The 20,203-nt window shown below is 48.7% G+C and overlaps 1 protein-coding gene across 3 annotated transcripts in view; it reads right to left on the bottom strand.

Moving 5' to 3' along the window:
- Positions 1-20,203, bottom strand: part of GTPBP4 (GTP binding protein 4) — a 200,459-nt gene that overhangs the window by 80,962 nt on the left and 99,294 nt on the right. For all 3 annotated transcript variants that reach the window (XM_069211188.1, XM_069211190.1, XM_069211189.1), the window contains one exon: positions 5,136-5,236. In XM_069211188.1, the coding sequence (XP_069067289.1) occupies positions 5,136-5,236 (101 nt within the window). The remainder of the gene's footprint in view (positions 1-5,135; positions 5,237-20,203) is intronic.

Below are 20,203 nucleotides of genomic sequence, written 5' to 3'. Positions count from 1 at the left end.
TCCCACGCATCCTGATCTTGGTCGTCGTGGCTCATGGCGGTGTGAGCTGGCGAATGTGACGGGGTGTAAGTTGGCGAAGCCGGAGTTACAGGTGGAGGCGAGGGAGGAGGTGTTACCTTTTGTGTTGTTTGTTGCTGAGGAGTAAACTGAAGCGTTCTCTTTCGTTTGACAGGTGGGAGGGTACTGATCTTCCCAGTCCCCTGCTGAATAAAGATACGCTTTTGCGTGTGATCCACGTCAGTGGATTGCAGTTCTTGTTCAAATCTATGTTTCTTCATTTGAGAAGACATAGAATGCTCTTCGGTATAGGAGCCAGAAACAGGGTCTGATGTCGCTTTTTTCGGCTCCGAAAGCCCTGTCGATTGTTTTTTCGGCTCCGAGGTAACCTTCCTCTTTTTCTGTGCCGAAAATTCTTGGCCTCTATGGTCTTCGGCGCCACTGTCTCGGCGTCGATCGGTGTCGACACCGAAGTCTCGGTGTCGATGCTTCTGTTTAGCACTCTCTCGGTCCCGAGGAGGCTGCGTGCCGGTGTCTCGACCGAAGTCGGACGATCTCGACACTGAATGGGCCTTTTTCGGTGCCGATTGTTGGTCACCGAGAATTTGGGTGGAGCCATGGCCGGTTGGCAGTGGCGTCCCCTGGGCCTTCTTTCCTTTTTTAAGGTTTGATCTCGACGTCTTACTCACAGTTCTTGTAGAGTGTAGCTCGTCGGAGTCTGAATCCTGGATGGAAAAGGATTCCTCCTGTTCCTCTTCTGTCTCGAACTGTGGACGCTCTTTTGGCGTGGACGCCATCTGGAGTCTTCTCGCTCGACGGTCGCGCAGAGTTTTTCGGGACCGGAACGCCCGACAGGCCTCACAGGATTCTTCGCTGTGCTCGGGTGACAGGCACAGATTACAGACCGAGTGTAGGTCCGTATAAGGATATTTGTTGTGGCATTCGGGGCAGAATCGAAACGGGGTCCGATCCATCGGCGTTGTCCTCCACGCGGTCGGGCCGACTAGGCCCCGACGGGGTGCCGAAATCTACCCCGAAGGGCACCGAGGCGCTTCGATGTTGAACGCGTCGTCGTATGTGTCTATCTCTAACCGGATCGCAACGATACCGTCGAAAATCTTCCGTCTTCAGCTAACTTTCCGTTCCGAAACTCGGAGCGACAGGAACACGTCCGAACCCGATGGCGGAAAGAAAACAATCGAAGATGGAGTCGACGCCCATGCGCAATGAGCACAGAAGGTGGAGTCACTCGGTCCCGTGACTCGAAAACACTTCTTCGAAGAAAAACAACTTGTAACACTCCGACCCAACACCAGATGGCGAGCTCATGCATACCATGTGTATCTACAGCGACAGATGCCATCGAACAGCAGTTTTCAATGTTAACATTTGCAAAGCTGCTTTGTGTAATGGTTCAAAAAGTTTTTTTCATGAGTTGTGTATGAACTAAATTTAGGTTCCAACTACGCGATGGTACCCTCCTTAGAGGAGCTATCCTCTTTGCTCCTTCTAAAACTTTTTTCCACCACCGGTGCTGTGAAAAAACGTCTTCCATTTGACCTCTTGTATAAGCCATATTAACTCACAGAAGCTTAGGTAAGCGCCTCTTGTGACAGATGAGTTAAATATTTTAAAACTGTCTTTTCTCTTGTGAACCCTTTGTTTAATTTATGCCTCACACACCAAAGTGAAAATATTTTCCATTTTGCCATAAATCATTTACTTGTTATTGGTTTTGTAGCCTCTCTTTAATATGGACATTGTATCTTCTGGCAACCTCATGTGCCCGAATTCTAAGTCTTCAGGAGCCATGCAATTCATTTGAAATCTTCTGGCTCTCAGTGCAGTACTTCTCCATTTCCCACTGACAGCAAATCCTATCATTTTGGTAGTGGCTGAAAATTTCCTTGAGCCATTTATACTATCTCAGAGTACCATGCTTGTATTGCCCACTGAGGTGCTATTAAAATCAGTGTCATGTGGCTCCTCTTGCATATGCTGATCACTGTGTAACATTGAGACTGGTGGAAAGGCAAATGCAAATGTCCCTGACCAGTTTATCACAAGGGCATCCCCCCAGAGATTGAAGGTGTGGTTGCCTGAATGCAAGGTTTTGGCATTTTGCGTTCTAGGGTGTTGCAAGCAGCTCTATCGTTGGTGTTCCCCATCTTTTCAAAAGGTCTTGCACTGCTCTCTGCTTTAGCTCCCATTTGTGCGAGCAAGAGGCTCATATAGTGAGGTCGTCGGTGGGCACAGTGGACCAGCTGGAGACGTTTGGATGGCTCCCGGTTTTGGTGGAAGCAGCTGCAGAAAACTTTTGAGTTGGTGCCAGGCCACTGTGGGGAACCACTTGGAAAAGCATTGCACAGGTGGACTTCAAGGTAAGTCCGGTGGGTCCCCTTGGAGTGTTGAGGTCACTAAGGGCCATATGTACCAACAAATTTTCCCATAGACACAGAATGGGTAAAACCCTTTGCTACATCTGGCCCTAAGTGTGGGAGACCCTTAGGGCACAGCTGGCTCTTCGGTGCAGGGCACAGGGCATCTAGGTGTAGAGAGAATCGGTGAGCCAGGAGCTGTGTGTAAAGGTGCCCTTGGAAGCAGGAAGTCACTTGCAGTTCAGCATGGGCACTCTGGTGGGAGGACTGGGTGATTCCTGAAATCTCTTGACTGGGGCTTCCTCCTGCTCCTTTTTCTCAGTCCGGTGTGGATTGTTCTTCTGGGTGTCCAAAGTGAGGTGAGCAGTACCTAGGGATATTACACGGTCTCGCCACTGGAGGGCTCAGTGCCACCAAACTTGGAAAACGTGCAGTGTTTATCCTGGTGGTTCCACGGGTGAAGTTTGATCCGGTTGCGGCATCCAGTCCCTTGGTCAGCAGCTAGTCAGTGAAGTGGCCTTCACTGGGTCTTTGGTTCCCTGGTGTTGCAGAGTGATGCCTTTGCGGGGAGCGAGATCTTTAACAATTTGAGGAGTGGAGGTCCTCCAAGAGTTTGTAGAGCCCATCCAACGTCCAACCAACCCCTTCGCGGCAATTGTCAAGTCCTGAGTGCAGCAGGAAGGGTTTGGCGCCTTTTCTTGGTGCACCAGGAATGCAGTTCTCGAGCCTTGGGTCTTTTTTGTTGCTGGTCTTTTTTTTGCCTGTGGAATCTGATTTCTTGGTCTAGGGATGCTGACTAAATACTGTATTTAGTGGATGTTTTAGGGGGTACCTGGTAGTGACCAATGGGTCATCTACCTTAGGGTGGCTACACCCACTAACTGACCACTCCCCGTGGGCAGAGGTCACTTCCCTACACTTGACTGTCTATTTTCCTCCCATCCAAGATGGAGGAAAATTAAATAGAGAGGTAACCTCGCATCCAACACCTTAGGTGTGGTGCAACCTGGGGATGAACACTCCTATCCTTTATCTGATTTTTCCGCTGTTTCTCCTGCCAAAATTGGGCCTTTGCAACAGGGGCGGCTATCTGCTGCTAGCAGCAGGCCTGGGGGTCGTGTTTCAAGGGTGGTATGCCTTTTGAAGCTCACCAGCAGGGGAGTGCACATTCCTGAGGGAAGGGGTGTTAGAACAAAACCCTTTCTGGGTGGAGGTGCTGAGTTCCAGAGAGCAGGATCTCTAGTTAGCTTGTTCATGGGGCACCTTCAAGGTGGCCCCTGGGTACATTTTGCAATATGTCCAATACTGGTACCAGTTTGGATTTATCATTTTGAGTTTTTGGAACCCTGGGTTGTTTGGTATCAGAGTAGCCATCATGTAGCTGTGAAACTCGTACTGACCAGTGCCCAGCACATGTATTAAAATGCCTGCCTTGCTCACTTACTATGTCTCAGGTTTGGCAAAGACACAGTAGGGGTCTACTCCTCATGCATCTATGCCCACACATATACAATGGTGCACAGTCCCTTAGGGCCTGCACGACCTGCCAGAGGGGTGACTTACCTATACTGTATGCAGTGTGTAGTGGACAGGGCACACAGGCTGTGTGCCATGTCAAGTTTGTCTTTTAAGATTGCATCAGAGTACTCAGCCTGCAGCGGGAGGGCCGGGTTCTTTCTGGATGCATGGCCATAAGGGGGGGGGGGGTCACAATCTGTGCTTCTGCCCTCAGGGGCCTACTCTTAGTAGCCCCATGCCCTGGGTACCAGAGTATAGTTTACTAGGAATTTACAGCGGCAGCTAAAAGGTGTTGCCAGTTGTATTAATAGCTTTGCTGTTTTGAGAGAAAGAATACTAGCACTAGGGACGGGGTTAACAGAATCCCAGTGCTCTCCATTCCAAGTTGCATACAGAAACCAGACAACAAAATGAGTGGGGTTGGGGAAGGGGGGTGTGTGTGGGTGGGGGAGGGGGAGAAGACTGCAAAAAGGTACAAGTTTCCCACAAATAATAATATTGTTTGGAAAATAGGAGGCTGGTATTACATTTAAACAATCACTAGACCAGACCGGAGTAGTACACACCTGTAAGTTCAAGGATACTTGGTTCACACAGCAGAGAATGACACTGCAGAGCATTGTCCTGCACTGAAACTGCATGTCTGCCTTGATGTAACAGTGTGATTCATCTTCAAAAAGGTTACTGTTTGTTTAAACCCATGCCATGTGTTTCAGGATTCTGGGCAGAGGTGGAGATATTCTAGTTTTTTTTAATTGTTAATGAGGGTACCATGATGAGTTACATGAATTCCATTATTTTTCTGGGAACAAGATATACATTTCACCCCACTGTTACCTTATTTTTCTTTCTTTAACATATATGGATACTGGGCTGCATGTAGTCAATGTAGTGAACGAAAGGCACACCTTTGATGACCTTTAGTGATGCGAATAAAAGACTAAAAGTAAACGAACAAAGCAATGTGCCAATTCACAGGTGAGACACCTTAACAAATGTATTCTTTAAAAAAAAAAAAAAAAAAGATCCCTTCTGTTGTCCCTGTCTGACCCACTTATCCCTTTAGACAGGGACCACTTGCTTATCCAGTCAAGACCGATTAGGAATCTGCACATGAACATCCTTATACACTTCATTCAGTGTTAACGAAACAAAGCTTAGAAAACCGCCCAGAAGATGCCAATTATATCAAATATACAGAGAACATTATTTATATGTTGTAAAGAGAGAAGTGCAACTCACCTTCATAATTAATGGATCTATGTAATCAGCAATATTATGACCTTCCCAGATTTCAGGCAGCCTGTCATATTTCTCTGATGCATTCATTAGATCCCAGTATTCTAAAGAACAAAAAATATAAAAGTTCACCACTCAGCAATTGTAAATTTACATACTTACAGTTTAGGTTTTTAAAATAAGAGCAGTAGCAATCAATGGGGGAATGATTATGAAATTAAGTTTAGTTTGTCTTACTGAAGATTGTTTACAAAGTCTTCAATGGAGAGCAGGCCTAGGAGTTCTACCTTTAAAAACTGTTACTTATATAGAACAATAGCTTTGAAACCTGAATGTGTTCTAGAGTCCCCTGCTTTCCAGATATTTGCAAAGTGACTCACCTGAAAAATACAATGAAAAGGGGAAAAATCTTGCATAGTTTGCGTCAAAATTATGTCTAATGATTTATTGCTGAGAGGCCAGGAGGCAATCTTTTTGGACTATGAAATACAGTCGTCCCCACTAAGGAAATATGCTACATCCTGGCATATACAATGCTGTTAAATAATAACCAGAACATGCTCCAGTTGCTCTAGGACATAAGATATGTTGGATCTGTGGGATTTGGATAACTGGGTAGAGGCACAAAAATATCCAAGAGAGGTTGCCATCAGGACAGGAATTGCACTTATATTTGCTGTTGTGTTGTCATTTGTATATAATACCAGAGAGATATCAGCAAAGGTTAGGCTTCTTATAGCAGACGGTCGTCTAAGAAGGTGCAGTCAGGTGGTTAACATTTGCCCACACTATGGGAGTGCCCTTGGATTCAACTATTCTGGGGTGATCGAGTCCGGCACCTTCAGGTTACTGGGTGCTCACTTTGACCTACCGACTTGACTGACTGTTAGGCATCAGGGACACCACCATCTCAAAACATAAAAAGGCATTCTGTCACAGAGCCCTTTTAGTCGCTAAAGATTATACTGCCTAGCTACAGGGAAGCAGAACTCTTCTGACTTACAACAGCTTGTGTAAAAACTAGGGGTAGGAGGAACTTTCAGAGTTTCACCCGCAGAATTTTGTATGAGGTACATAAAAACGTTGTGATATTTCAGAGTTCAACGAGTAGGAGGAATTTTGGAACACTGCGCTGCTAGCGCTGATTTTAAGTGCAGGGAGCTTGTTCCGTGCTGTAAAAATCACCGCTGTAGGTAGCTGGCCCTTTTACGTGATATATGAATAAAGTGCATAGGGCCCAGGGGTGCCCCAGTGAGTGTAAAGTGCTCTATTTAGGGGTAGTGTGGTCGAGCAGCCTTAGGCTTAGCACCGAGGAGTGCAAGATATCTACAAATACACACAATAGTCAATAAATGGGATACACAACTCAAAAGATCCAGACCAATTCATAAAAATAGCAAGTATCTTTATATACGTTTAGGCATTAGAGAAACATTGTTCAGGTAAGTATGTTTTTAAAGAGGAATTCTTTTCACTTTAAAAAGTGGATTCAGTGCAATTTCAGAGTTCTGCAATGTTATCCTATGGGAGGAAGAACAAGTTCAGCAAACATGTTCAGTACAGCGACTTACAGGGCCAATATCCATAAATTAAGATGAGTAGTGGGCAAGGTCCAACGCATCACCAGCAGTACACACACATTGGTACAGGGCAGTCGGGTGCAGGAAAGTGTCGGGTGTCCAATGAGTTCCCATGGAGATTGTTCACTGTGAAAAGAGGCTGCAGGCTCTGGCCAGGAGGCCAGTCGGCCTGAACCAGCAGCAGGGCTCAGGCCTCACGATGTTCGGGCACAGATAGGCACCTTTCGTCCTCTTCTCCGCGGCTCAGGGGTGACGGGTGGAGAGGTGTTCTTAGGTGTTGGGTTTTTCTGATCGGAGCAGTCGCTGGAGGTCTTGAGTCACAGCTGCAGGTCGAGTCGACTTTGCATTCCACATCAAAATCTGCACCAGACAGGCCAGTGCGGTTGGTACCAGGTCAGCTGCTACTTTTCTCCTCTTCTGCTATTGCAGCTCTTTGGTGTCCTTGGTCTTCTTAGGTTGTCAAGATCTGCTTCTCTGGTGCCAAGGGATCCCCTTAAATACTGAATTTAGGGACATAGGGGGTCTGTAGAATGGTAGCCAATGGGCTACTGAACCTTGCGGTAACTACGACCTCTATATGACCCTTTTCAGTGGGAAGCAGGCATAACCCTGTCCTAGAATTACTAGGTATTCGATCTTGAAGCTGACTTCCTCTTAGAAATCATGTCCTCCTTGCAGTAGCCCGTCTTAGCGGTGGTACTACCCTAAGGTTGGCACGCCTACCCGACTACTTAATTTTACCACCTTTCCAGGTGCCAAATGGGCTCTGGACAGGGGGGTGGCTACCTCTCCTGTGAAGGAAGCCAGATTCACATTTTAAAAGGGACAGCCCTTTGAGGCTTGCCCCCTTAAGGAAGGCTAATCAGCAGGTCACCCTGTGGGAGGGGGGCATTACACCCTCTGCCAATACAAGCTTTTGTTCTGGGTCTCAACCTAGGTGGCCAGAACTGTGTCTTGGGTGGAAGGCTGGAAGAAACTGGTTAGTGAGCACACTAGTGGCTGGTAGGATTTCAGCAGAGACTTCTAAGGTGCCCTTTGGGTGCATGTATTGATAAATCCAACACTGGCATGAGTGTGAGTTCAATAAAAGGAGAGTTTTGATACCAAACATCCCTATCTTCAGCTAAGCCATCACATAGCTAGAAAACCTGTATTGACCAGTGTCCAGCACATGCATTTAAAATGGCTTTCCTGTTCACGCATTATGTCTGAGAATCAACAAAGACATAGCAGGGGCATATCTGCTCGTGCAGACATGCCCTCACGTGCAATATAACGCACCCTGCCTTAAGGATGTAGGGTCAGCTGTAGGGGCGACTTACATATATTGCATGCATTGTTAGGGGACATGGCAACAGACTGTGTGCCATGCCGGGTTTTCACTTCTAACTGCACCAAGGCATGCAGCCTGCAATGGCAATCTACCTGTGCTAGTTGAGGGGTCCCTGAGGGTGGCACAATACATGCTGCAGCCCTTGGGGACACTCTTTGGTACCTATGCCCTAGTTATCAGGGGTACCGTTCAATAGGGATTTACAGGAGTGCCAAAGGTATGACGAACTGGGGGAACAATTGCACAGTTTTAGGGCACGAGGTCTGGCACTGCGGACCTGGTGAGCAGGAACCCAGTGCACTTTCAGTCAAAACTGCATCAAAAGCGGGCAAAAAATGGGGGTGACCATGTCAAAAAAGGGCGCTTCCCTACACATATATCACATTTGGGTGGAAAGCCATGGAAGCTGCTTTTCTTCCTTGCAGATTGTGCTCTTGCCTTTCTTTCCAGTTGCCTGGCAGCCTTTATCTGGCACATTTGGATTGTTTGAACTATCCACCGGGCAATGGCACTCCAGTTAAATGGCACCCCTTTATTCTGGTCCATTAACGATACAAATAATTGTTTCCCTCTTCTGACTGGTTTTGCTTTCTCCAGGCAATATGTTATTGCCTTGCGAGCGTCCAGTGTATGTAGGGCTCTTTCTTCCAGTCTTTGCTTCTTGAAAGAAGGATAGATATTTGGATTGCCTAGTGTAAGGAAATGCCTCCTTGGCATGGTTACCCCCTGACTTTTTGCCTTTGCTGATGCTATGTTTTGAATTGAAAGTGTGCTGAGGCCTGCTAACTAGGCCCCAGCACCAGTGTTCTTTCCCTAACCTGTACTTTTGTATCCACAATTGGCACACCCTGGCATCCAGGTAAGTCCCTTGTAATTGGTACCTCTGGTACCAAGGGCCCTGATGCCAGGGAAGGTCTCTAAGGGCTGCAGCATGTCTTATGCCACCCTGGATACCCCTCACTCAGCACAGACACACTGCTTGCCAGCTTGTGTGTGCTGGTGAGAACAAAATGAGTAAGTCGACATGGCACTCCCCTCAGGGTGCCATGCCAGCCTCTCACTGCCTATGCAAGTATAGATAAGTCACCCCTCTAGCAGGCCTTACAGCCCTAAGGCAGGGTGCACTATACCATAGGTGAGGGCACCAGTGCATGAGCACTGTGCCCCTACAGTGTCTAAGCCAAACCTTAGACATTGTAAGTGCAGGGTAGCCATAAGAGTATATGGTCTGGGAGTCTGTCAAACACGAACTCCACAGCACCATAATGGCTACACTGAAAACTGAGAAGTTTGGTGTAAAGAAATGGCTCCCTGTTGCAGTTACCCCCCACTTTTTGCCTGATACTGATGCTGACTTGACTGAGAAGTGTGCTGGGACCCTGCTAACCAGGCCCCAGCACCAGTGTTCCTTCCCCTAAAATGTACCATTGTATCCACAATTGGCACACCCTGGCATTCAGATAAGTCCCTTGTAACTGGTACTGCTAGTACCAAGGGCCCTGATGCCAAGAAAGGTCTCTAAGGGCTGCAGCATGTCTTATGCCACCCTAGAGACCCCTCACTCAGCACAGACACACTGCTTACAAGCCTGTGTGTGCTAGTGAGAACAAAATGAGTAAGTCGACATGGCACTCCCCTCAGAGTGCCATGCCAGCCTCTCACTGCCTAGGCAGTATAGGTAAGACACCCCTCTAGCAGGCCTTACAGCCCTAAGGCAGGGTGCACTATACCATAGGTGAGGGTACCAGTGCATGAGCACTGTGCCCCTACAGTGTCTACACAAAACCTTAGACATTGTAAGTGCAGGGTAGCCATAAGAGTATATGGTCTGGGAGTCTGTCAAACACGAACTCCACAGCACCATAATGGCTACACTGAAAACTGGGAAGTTTGGTATCAAACTTCTCAGCACAATAAATGCACACTGATGCCAGTGTACATTTTATTGTAAAATACACCCCAGAGGGCACCTTAGAGGTGCCCCCTGAAACTTAACCGACTATCTGTGTAGGCTGACTAGTTTTAGCAGCCTGCCACAAACCGAGACATGTTGCTGGCCCCATGGGGAGAGTGCCTTTGTCACTCTGAGGCCAGTAACAAAGCCTGCACTGGGTGGAGATGCTAACACCTCTCCCAGGCAGGAATTGTCACACCTGGCGGTGAGCCTCAAAGGCTCACCTCCTTTGTGCCAACCCAGCAGGACACTCCAGCTAGTGGAGTTGCCCGGCCCCACTTTTGGCGGCAAGGCCGGAGAAAATAATGAGAATAACAAGGAGGAGTCACTGGCCAGTCAGGACAGCCCCTAAGGTGTCCTGAGCTGAGGTGACTCTAACTTTTAGAAATCCTCCATCTTGCAGATGGAGGATTCCCCCAATAGGGTTAGGATTGTGACCCCCTCCCCTTGGGAGGAGGCACAAAGAGGGTGTACCCACCCTCAGGGCTAAGTAGCCATTGGCTACTAACCCCCCAGACCTAAACACGCCCTTAAATTTAGTATTTAAGGGCTACCCTGAACCCTAGAAAATTAGATTCCTGCAACAAGAAGAAGGACTGCCCAGCTGAAAACCCCTGCAGCGGAAGACCAGAAGACGACAACTGCCTTGGCTCCAGAAACTCACCGGCCTGTCTCCTGCCTTCCAAAGATCCTGCTCCAGCGACGCCTTCCGAAGGGACCAGCGACCTCGACACCCTCTGAGGACTGCCCCTGCTTCGAAAAGACAAGAAACTCCCGAGGACAGCGGACCTGCTCCAAGAAAAGCTGCAACTTTGTTTCCAGCAGCTTTAAAGAACCCTGCAAGCTCCCCGCAAGAAGCGTGAGACTTGCAACACTGCACCCGGCGACCCCGACTCGGCTGGTGGAGACCCGACACCTCAGGAGGGACCCCAGGACTACTCTGATACTGTGAGTACCAAAACCTGTCCCCCCTGAGCCCCCACAGCGCCGCCTGCAGAGGGAATCCCGAGGCTTCCCCTGACCGCGACTCTTTGAACCTAAAGTCCCGACGCCTGGGAGAGACCCTGCACCCGCAGCCCCCAGGACCTGAAGGACCGGACTTTCACTGGAGAAGTGACCCCCAGGAGTCCCTCTCCCTTGCCCAAGTGGAGGTTTCCCCGAGGAACCCCCCCCTTGCCTGCCTGCAGCGCTGAAGAGATCCCGAGATCTCTCATAGACTAACATTGCGAACCCGACGCTTGTTTCTACACTGCACCCGGCCGCCCCCGCGCCGCTGAGGGTGAAATTTCTGTGTGGACTCGTGTCCCCCCCGGTGCCCTACAAAACCCCCCTGGTCTGCCCTCCGAAGACGCGGGTACTTACCTGCAAGCAGACCGGAACCGGGGCACCCCCTTCTCTCCATTCTAGCCTATGTGTTTTGGGCACCACTTTGAACTCTGCACCTGACCGGCCCTGAGCTGCTGGTGTGGTGACTTTGGGGTTGCTCTGAACCCCCAACGGTGGGCTACCTTGGACCAAGAACTGAACCCTGTAAGTGTCTTACTTACCTGGTAAAACTAATCAAAACTTACCTCCCCTAGGAACTGTGAAAATTGCACTAAGTGTCCACTTTTAAAACAGCCATTTGTCAATAACTTGAAAAGTATACATGCAATTTTGATGATTTGAAGTTCCTAAAGTACTTACCTGCAATACCTTTCGAATGAGATATTACATGTAGAATTTGAACCTGTGGTTCTTAAAATAAACTAAGAAAAGATATTTTTCTATATAAAAACCTATTGGCTGGATTTGTCTCTGAGTGTGTGTACCTCATTTATTGTCTATGTGTATGTACAACAAATGCTTAACACTACTCCTTGGATAAGCCTACTGCTCGACCACACTACCACAAAATAGAGCATTAGTATTATCTATTTTTACCACTATTTTACCTCTAAGGGGAACCCTTGGACTCTGTGCATGCTATTCCTTACTTTGAAATAGCACATACGGAGCCAACTTCCTACATTGGTGGATCAGCGGTGGGGTACAAGACTTTGCATTTGCTGGACTACTCAGCCAATACCTGATCACACGACAAATTCCAAAATTGTCATTAGAAATTCATTTTTGCAATTTGAAAAGTTTTCTAAATTCTTAAAAGACCTGCTAGGGCCTTGTGTTAGATCCTGTTTAGCATTTCTTTTAGAGTTTAAAAGTTTGTAAAAGTTTGAATTAGATTCTAGAACCAGTTATAGATTCTTAAAAAGTATTCCAACTTTTAGAAGCAAAATGTCTAGCACAGATGTGAATGTGGTGGAACTCGACACCACACCTTACCTCCATCTACAGATGAGAGAGCTAAGGTCACTCTGTAAACTAAAGAAAATAACAATGGGCCCCAAACCTACCAAAATACAGCTCCAGGAGCTTTTGGCAGAGTTTGAAAAGGCCAACCCCTCTGAGGGTGGCAACTCAGAGGAAGAGGATAGTGACTTGGAGGACAATTCCCCCCTACCAGTCCTATCTAGGGAGAACAGGGTCCCTCAAACCCTGACTCCAAAAATAATAGTCAGAGATGCTGGTTCCCTCACAGGAGAGACCAACACCTCTGAAATCACTGAGGATAACCCCAGTGAAGAGGACATCCAGTTAGCCAGGATGGCCAAAAGATTGGCTTTGGAAAAGCAGCTCCTAGCCATAGAAAGGGAAAGAAAAGAGATGGGCCTAGGTCCCATCAATGGTGGCAGCAACTTAAATAGGGTCAGAGATTCTCCTGACATCCTAAAAATCCCCAAAGGGATTGTAACAAAATATGAAGATGGTGATGACATCACCAAATGGTTCACAGCTTTTGAGAGGGCTTGTGTAACCAGAAAAGTAAACAGATCTCACTGGGGTGCTCTCCTTTGGGAAATGTTCACTGGAAAGTGTAGGGATAGACTCCTCACACTCTCTGGAAAAGATGCAGAATCTTATGACCTCATGAAGGGTACCCTGATTGAGGGCTTTGGATTCTCCACTGAGGAGTATAGAATTAGGTTCAGGGGGGCTCACAAATCCTCGAGCCAGACCTGGGTTGATTTTGTAGACTACTCAGTAAAAACACTAGATGGTTGGTTAACTGGAAATGAAGTGTGTGACTATGTTGGGCTTTATAATTTGTTTATGAAAGAACACATTTTAAGTAACTGCTTCAATGAAAAGTTGCATCAGTATCTGGTAGACCTAGGTCCAATTTCTCCCCAAGAATTGGGAAAGAAGGCAGACCACTGGGTCAAGACTAGGGTAACCAAAACTTCCACTGGGGGTGACCAAAAGAAAGGGGTTACAAAAACTCCCCAGGAGAAAGTGGGTGACACTAGAAACAAAGAAAAAGAGTCCTCTGTAGGCCCCCAAAAACCAGAACAGGTGGGTGGGCCCCAAGACACAACCCAAAACAAAGGTGGGTACCAGGGTAAGAACTGGGATGCCACTAAGGCATGGTGCCACAACTGTAAACAGTCTGGGCACCACACCAAGGACACTTCTTGTCCCAAAAACAAACCCCAGAACAAAATTCCAGAGGTAACCAGTGTAGCCATGGGAGATGACTCCTCAGAGGAGGAGGTCTTCATAGCCTTCAACTGGAAACAGGGCCCAACAGGTGAGTTGGAGATTCCAGAGGGAAGTAGACACTTCCACCACCTACTGGTGAATGGAATCCCAACCACTGCCCTGAGAGACACTTGTGCCAGTCACACTATTGTGCATGACAGGCTGGTGCTCTCAAACCAGTACATCCCAGGTGAGACTGCCAGGGTAAGAGTTAGCCTAGACAGGGTCACTAAGAGGCCTGTGGCTTTAGTACCCATAGAAGTGGGTGGCACTCTTAGCTGGAGAAGGGTAGTAGTCAGTACAGACCTCCCCCTTGATTGTCTCCTTGGAAATGACTACCCAGAGGTTAGTCAGAGCCCAAGAGAGGAACTGGTCCAGTGCCAGTCCTCTCCCAAGGATTCTGGAAGTCCTGCCTCTGCAGTAAATGCAAGCAGACCCCAGAAGAAGAAGAAAAGAAAACAGAGTAGGAAGGGTGGACAACCTTTAGCCAAGGTTACAGCAAGCCAAGGAGATTCTGCTCCAGTAGGGGAGAACTCCAAAAATGGCTCTGATAAAGTCCAACCTGACCCACAAGAAGTCCTGGCTAGTCAGGCAACTGTTAAGCCTGAGTGGGTGGCTCCTCAGCTAACAGAAGAAAGAGTGGAAGAAGGGTGTTTACTACAAGATGTGGTAACCCCCCACTCTAATACAGCAGACAGGCACCCTGAACCCAAAGAAGTCTGTAACTTAGCCCCTTCCCTTGTAGGTGAAGAGCTAAGGGTGTGGTTCTGGGCACTGACAGCTGTCAGTGGCCTCTGCTGGGTGTTAGCCTTTATGGCTGCACTATCCTTGGCATGGTGGTCTGACCCCCTGCCAAATAACAAGTTAGGCCCCCTGACCCTGTTGGTCATGGTGGGGTTACTCCAGCTCTGGGTAACCTCTTTGGGTAAGCTAGGGGTGACCCTGGCTAAGATAAGATTAGCAGAGGTGGATACCTCTGACCTCAAAATAGAGAGAATGGGTGAAGACATAAAAAGCACAGACAAGAGGCAGTTCAGACTAGGTCCTATCACTGTGGAAGTGGGTCAGTTCCCCAGAGGGAATGACCTGAACAGGAGGATGTAAGGCAGAGTAGGCCCTGCAACAAACCAGCCATTTCCTCTACTCTTCCTCGCCTGACAGACTAGGAAGACTCTTCCAGCGTTGGCTGAGTCTCCTGGCCTGTGGGCTGGGGGGGGCTTGTGTAAAGAAATGGCTCCCTGTTGCAGTTACCCCCCACTTTTTGCCTGATACTGATGCTGACTTGACTGAGAAGTGTGCTGGGACCCTGCTAACCAGGCCCCAGCACCAGTGTTCCTTCCCCTAAAATGTACCATTGTATCCACAATTGGCACACCCTGGCATTCAGATAAGTCCCTTGTAACTGGTACTGCTAGTACCAAGGGCCCTGATGCCAAGAAAGGTCTCTAAGGGCTGCAGCATGTCTTATGCCACCCTAGAGACCCCTCACTCAGCACAGACACACTGCTTACAAGCCTGTGTGTGCTAGTGAGAACAAAATGAGTAAGTCGACATGGCACTCCCCTCAGAGTGCCATGCCAGCCTCTCACTGCCTAGGCAGTATAGGTAAGACACCCCTCTAGCAGGCCTTACAGCCCTAAGGCAGGGTGCACTATACCATAGGTGAGGGTACCAGTGCATGAGCACTGTGCCCCTACAGTGTCTACACAAAACCTTAGACATTGTAAGTGCAGGGTAGCCATAAGAGTATATGGTCTGGGAGTCTGTCAAACACGAACTCCACAGCACCATAATGGCTACACTGAAAACTGGGAAGTTTGGTATCAAACTTCTCAGCACAATAAATGCACACTGATGCCAGTGTACATTTTATTGTAAAATACACCCCAGAGGGCACCTTAGAGGTGCCCCCTGAAACTTAACCGACTATCTGTGTAGGCTGACTAGTTTTAGCAGCCTGCCACAAACCGAGACATGTTGCTGGCCCCATGGGGAGAGTGCCTTTGTCACTCTGAGGCCAGTAACAAAGCCTGCACTGGGTGGAGATGCTAACACCTCTCCCAGGCAGGAATTGTCACACCTGGCGGTGAGCCTCAAAGGCTCACCTCCTTTGTGCCAACCCAGCAGGACACTCCAGCTAGTGGAGTTGCCCGCCCCCTCCGGCCAGGCCCCACTTTTGGCGGCAAGGCCGGAGAAAATAATGAGAATAACAAGGAGGAGTCACTGGCCAGTCAGGACAGCCCCTAAGGTGTCCTGAGCTGAGGTGACTCTAACTTTTAGAAATCCTCCATCTTGCAGATGGAGGATTCCCCCAATAGGGTTAGGATTGTGACCCCCTCCCCTTGGGAGGAGGCACAAAGAGGGTGTACCCACCCTCAGGGCTAAGTAGCCATTGGCTACTAACCCCCCAGACCTAAACACGCCCTTAAATTTAGTATTTAAGGGCTACCCTGAACCCTAGAAAATTAGATTCCTGCAACAAGAAGGACTGCCCAGCTGAAAACCCCTGCAGCGGAAGACCAGAAGACGACAACTGCCTTGGCTCCAGAAACTCACCGGCCTGTCTCCTGCCTTCCAAAGATCCTGCTCCAGCGACGCCTTCCGAAGGGACCAGCGACCTCGACACCCTCTGAGGACTGCCCCTGCTTCGAAAAGACAAGAAACTCCCGAGGACAGCGGACCTGCTCCAAGAAAAGCTGCAACTTTGTTTCCAGCAGCTTTAAAGAACCCTGCAAGCTCCCCGCAAGAAGCGTGAGACTTGCAACACTGCACCCGGCGACCCCGACTCGGCTGGTGGAGACCCGACACCTCAGGAGGGACCCCAGGACTACTCTGATACTGTGAGTACCAAAACCTGTCCCCCCTGAGCCCCCACAGCGCCGCCTGCAGAGGGAATCCCGAGGCTTCCCCTGACCGCGACTCTTTGAACCTAAAGTCCCGACGCCTGGGAGAGACCCTGCACCCGCAGCCCCCAGGACCTGAAGGACCGGACTTTCACTGGAGAAGTGACCCCCAGGAGTCCCTCTCCCTTGCCCAAGTGGAGGTTTCCCCGAGGAACCCCCCCCTTGCCTGCCTGCAGCGCTGAAGAGATCCCGAGATCTCTCATAGACTAACATTGCGAACCCGACGCTTGTTTCTACACTGCACCCGGCCGCCCCCGCGCCGCTGAGGGTGAAATTTCTGTGTGGACTCGTGTCCCCCCCGGTGCCCTACAAAACCCCCCTGGTCTGCCCTCCGAAGACGCGGGTACTTACCTGCAAGCAGACCGGAACCGGGGCACCCCCTTCTCTCCATTCTAGCCTATGTGTTTTGGGCACCACTTTGAACTCTGCACCTGACCGGCCCTGAGCTGCTGGTGTGGTGACTTTGGGGTTGCTCTGAACCCCCAACGGTGGGCTACCTTGGACCAAGAACTGAACCCTGTAAGTGTCTTACTTACCTGGTAAAACTAATCAAAACTTACCTCCCCTAGGAACTGTGAAAATTGCACTAAGTGTCCACTTTTAAAACAGCCATTTGTCAATAACTTGAAAAGTATACATGCAATTTTGATGATTTGAAGTTCCTAAAGTACTTACCTGCAATACCTTTCGAATGAGATATTACATGTAGAATTTGAACCTGTGGTTCTTAAAATAAACTAAGAAAAGATATTTTTCTATATAAAAACCTATTGGCTGGATTTGTCTCTGAGTGTGTGTACCTCATTTATTGTCTATGTGTATGTACAACAAATGCTTAACACTACTCCTTGGATAAGCCTACTGCTCGACCACACTACCACAAAATAGAGCATTAGTATTATCTATTTTTACCACTATTTTACCTCTAAGGGGAACCCTTGGACTCTGTGCATGCTATTCCTTACTTTGAAATAGCACATACGGAGCCAACTTCCTACATTTGGTATCAAACTTCTCAGCACAATAAATGCACACTGATGCCAGTGTACATTTTATTGTGAAAAACAGCCCAGAGGGCACCTTAGAGGTGCCCCCTGAAACTGTATCCAACTATCTGTGTAGGCTGACTAGTTCCAGCGGCCTGCCACACCAGAGACATGTTGCTGGCCCCATGGGGAGAGTGCCTTTGTCACTCTGAGGCCAGTAACAAAGCCTGCACTGGGTGGAGATGCTAACACCTCCCCCAGGCAGGAGCTGTAACACCTGGCGGGGAGCCTCAAAGGCTCACCCCTTTGTTCCAGCCCCGCAGGACACTCCAGCTAGTGGAGTTGCCCGCCCCCTCCGGCCACGGCCCCCACTTTTGGCGGCAAGGCCGGAGGAAATAATGAGAATAACAAGGAGGAGTCAATTGCCCAGTCAGGACAGCCCCTAAGGTGTCCTGAGCTGAAGTGACTAACTTTTAGAAATCCTCCATCTTGCAGATGGAGGATTCCCCCAATAGGATTAGGGATGTGACCCCCCTCCCCTTGGAAGGAGGCACAAAGAGGGTGTACCCACCCTCAGGGCTAGTAGCCATTGGCTACTAACCCCCCAGACCTAAACACGCCCTTAAATTTAGTATTTAAGGGCTCCCCTGAACCTAAGAATTTAGATTCCTGAAACTACAAGAAGAAGAGGACTGCTGAGCTGAAAAACCCCTGCAGAAGAACAGAAGACACCAACTGCTTTGGCCCCAGTCTTACCGGCCTGTCTCCTGCCTTCCAAAGAAACCTGCTCCAGCGACGCTTTCCAAAGGACCAGCGACCTCTGAATCCTCAGAGGACTGCCCTGCTTCAAGAAAGACAAGAAACTCCAGAGGACAGCGGCACTGCTCCAAAAGAACTGCAACTTTGTTTCAAAGGAGCAGATTTAAAGACCCCTGAAACTCCCCGCAAGAAGCGTGAGACTTGCAACACTGCACCCGGCGACCCAGACTCGACTGGTGGAGAACCAACACCTCAGGGAGGACCCTCCGGAGACTCCGAGACCGTGAGTAACCAAAGTTGTCCCCCCTGAGCCCCCACAGCGACGCCTGCAGAGGGAATCCCGAGGCTCCCCCTGACCGCAACTGCCTGAACCTAATTTCCCGACGGATGGAAAAGACCCTGCACCCGCAGCCCCCAGCACCTGAAGGATCGGAACTTCTGTGCAGGAGTGACCCCCAGGAGGCCCTCTCCCTTGCCCAGGTGGTGGCTACCCCGAGGAGCCCCCCCCTTGCCTGCCTGCACCGCTGAAGAGACCCCTTGGTCTCCCATTGAAATCTACAGAGAACCTGACGCTTGTTTGCACACTGCACCCGGCCACCCCCGCGCTGCTGAGGGTGTACTTTTTGTGTGGACTTGTGTCCCCGCCGGTGCCCTACAAAACCCCCCTGGTCTGCCCTCCGAGGACGCGGGTACTTACCTGCTGGCAGACTGGAACCGGGGCACCTCCTTCTCTCCATTGAAGCCTATGTGTTTTGGGCACCTCTTTGACCTCTGCACCTGACCGGCCCTGAGCTGCTGGTGTGGTAACTTTGGGGTTGCTCTGAACCCCCAACGGTGGGCTACCTTGGACCCAAAACTGAACCCTGTAGGTACTTTACTTACCTGCTAAAACTAACAATACTTTACCTCCCCCAGGAACTGTGAAAATTGCACTGTGTCCACTTTTATAACCGCTATTTGTGTTTTATGTGAAAAGTATATATGCTACTGTAATTATTCAAAGTTCCTAAAGTACTTACCTGCAATACCTTTCAAATGAGATATTACATGTAGAATTTGAACCTGTGGTTCCTAAAATAAACTAAGAAAATATATTTTTCTATAACAAAACCTATTGGCTGGATTTGTCTCTGAGTGTGTGTTCCTCATTTATTGCCTGTGTGTATGTACAACAAATGCTTAACACTACTCCTTTGATAAGCCTACTGCTCAACCACACTATCACAAAATAGAGCATTAGTATTATCTCTTTTTGCCACTATCTTACCGCTAAGGGGAACCCTTGGACTCTGTGCATGCTATTCCTTACTTTGAAATAGCACATACAGAGCCAACTTCCTACACCTAGTTTATGTGAAACTGTGATATGAACTTGGCAGGGAGTGTGGGTTGGTTCTCATGACTACCTTGTCCTTCTGTATTTAGAGGTATGGCTCCTGGATGGCAAGTGCTTGTAGCTCACTCACCCTGCGTAGTGATGGTATTGCAATTAGGAAGGCTGTCTTAAACGTGACAAATTACAGTGCTGTCCTGCATAGTGGTTCAAAGGGGTCTGTCATCAGTTGAATTAGCACGACCTTAGTGCGTATCTTGGCAGGGCTATTCTCTTGACCCCCTCTAGGAACAATTTGACCACTAGCAAAGTAAAGAAATGTCTCCCTATGTGTCTGCTTGTATAAGCTACTATCGCTGCAAAATGTCCCTTTAGTGAGGAGTAGGTTTGTTTGTTGTCTAGTAGGTGTTTAAGTTATCTGATGACTGAAGAGTTTTGTGCTTTGTCTCGGAAGAGGCCTGATTTCTGGCACCACCTTGTGTACTTCAATCATTTGGCTGTGTAAATGTTTCCCTTAGTTGGACTTCTTGCTTTCCTGAGGACTCTTTTGGAGACCTCAGAATCCAAGCTCCATATCCTCAAAAACAATGGTGCCAGACTCAGGGTGTTATGTTCTGGGTGGAGAACTCTCTCCAAACCCACAC

Source organism: Pleurodeles waltl, chromosome 10 (genome assembly GCF_031143425.1).
Source record: "Pleurodeles waltl isolate 20211129_DDA chromosome 10, aPleWal1.hap1.20221129, whole genome shotgun sequence".
NCBI lineage: Eukaryota > Metazoa > Chordata > Amphibia > Caudata > Salamandridae > Pleurodeles > Pleurodeles waltl.
This window is presented reverse-complemented; position numbering and strand designations above follow the sequence as displayed.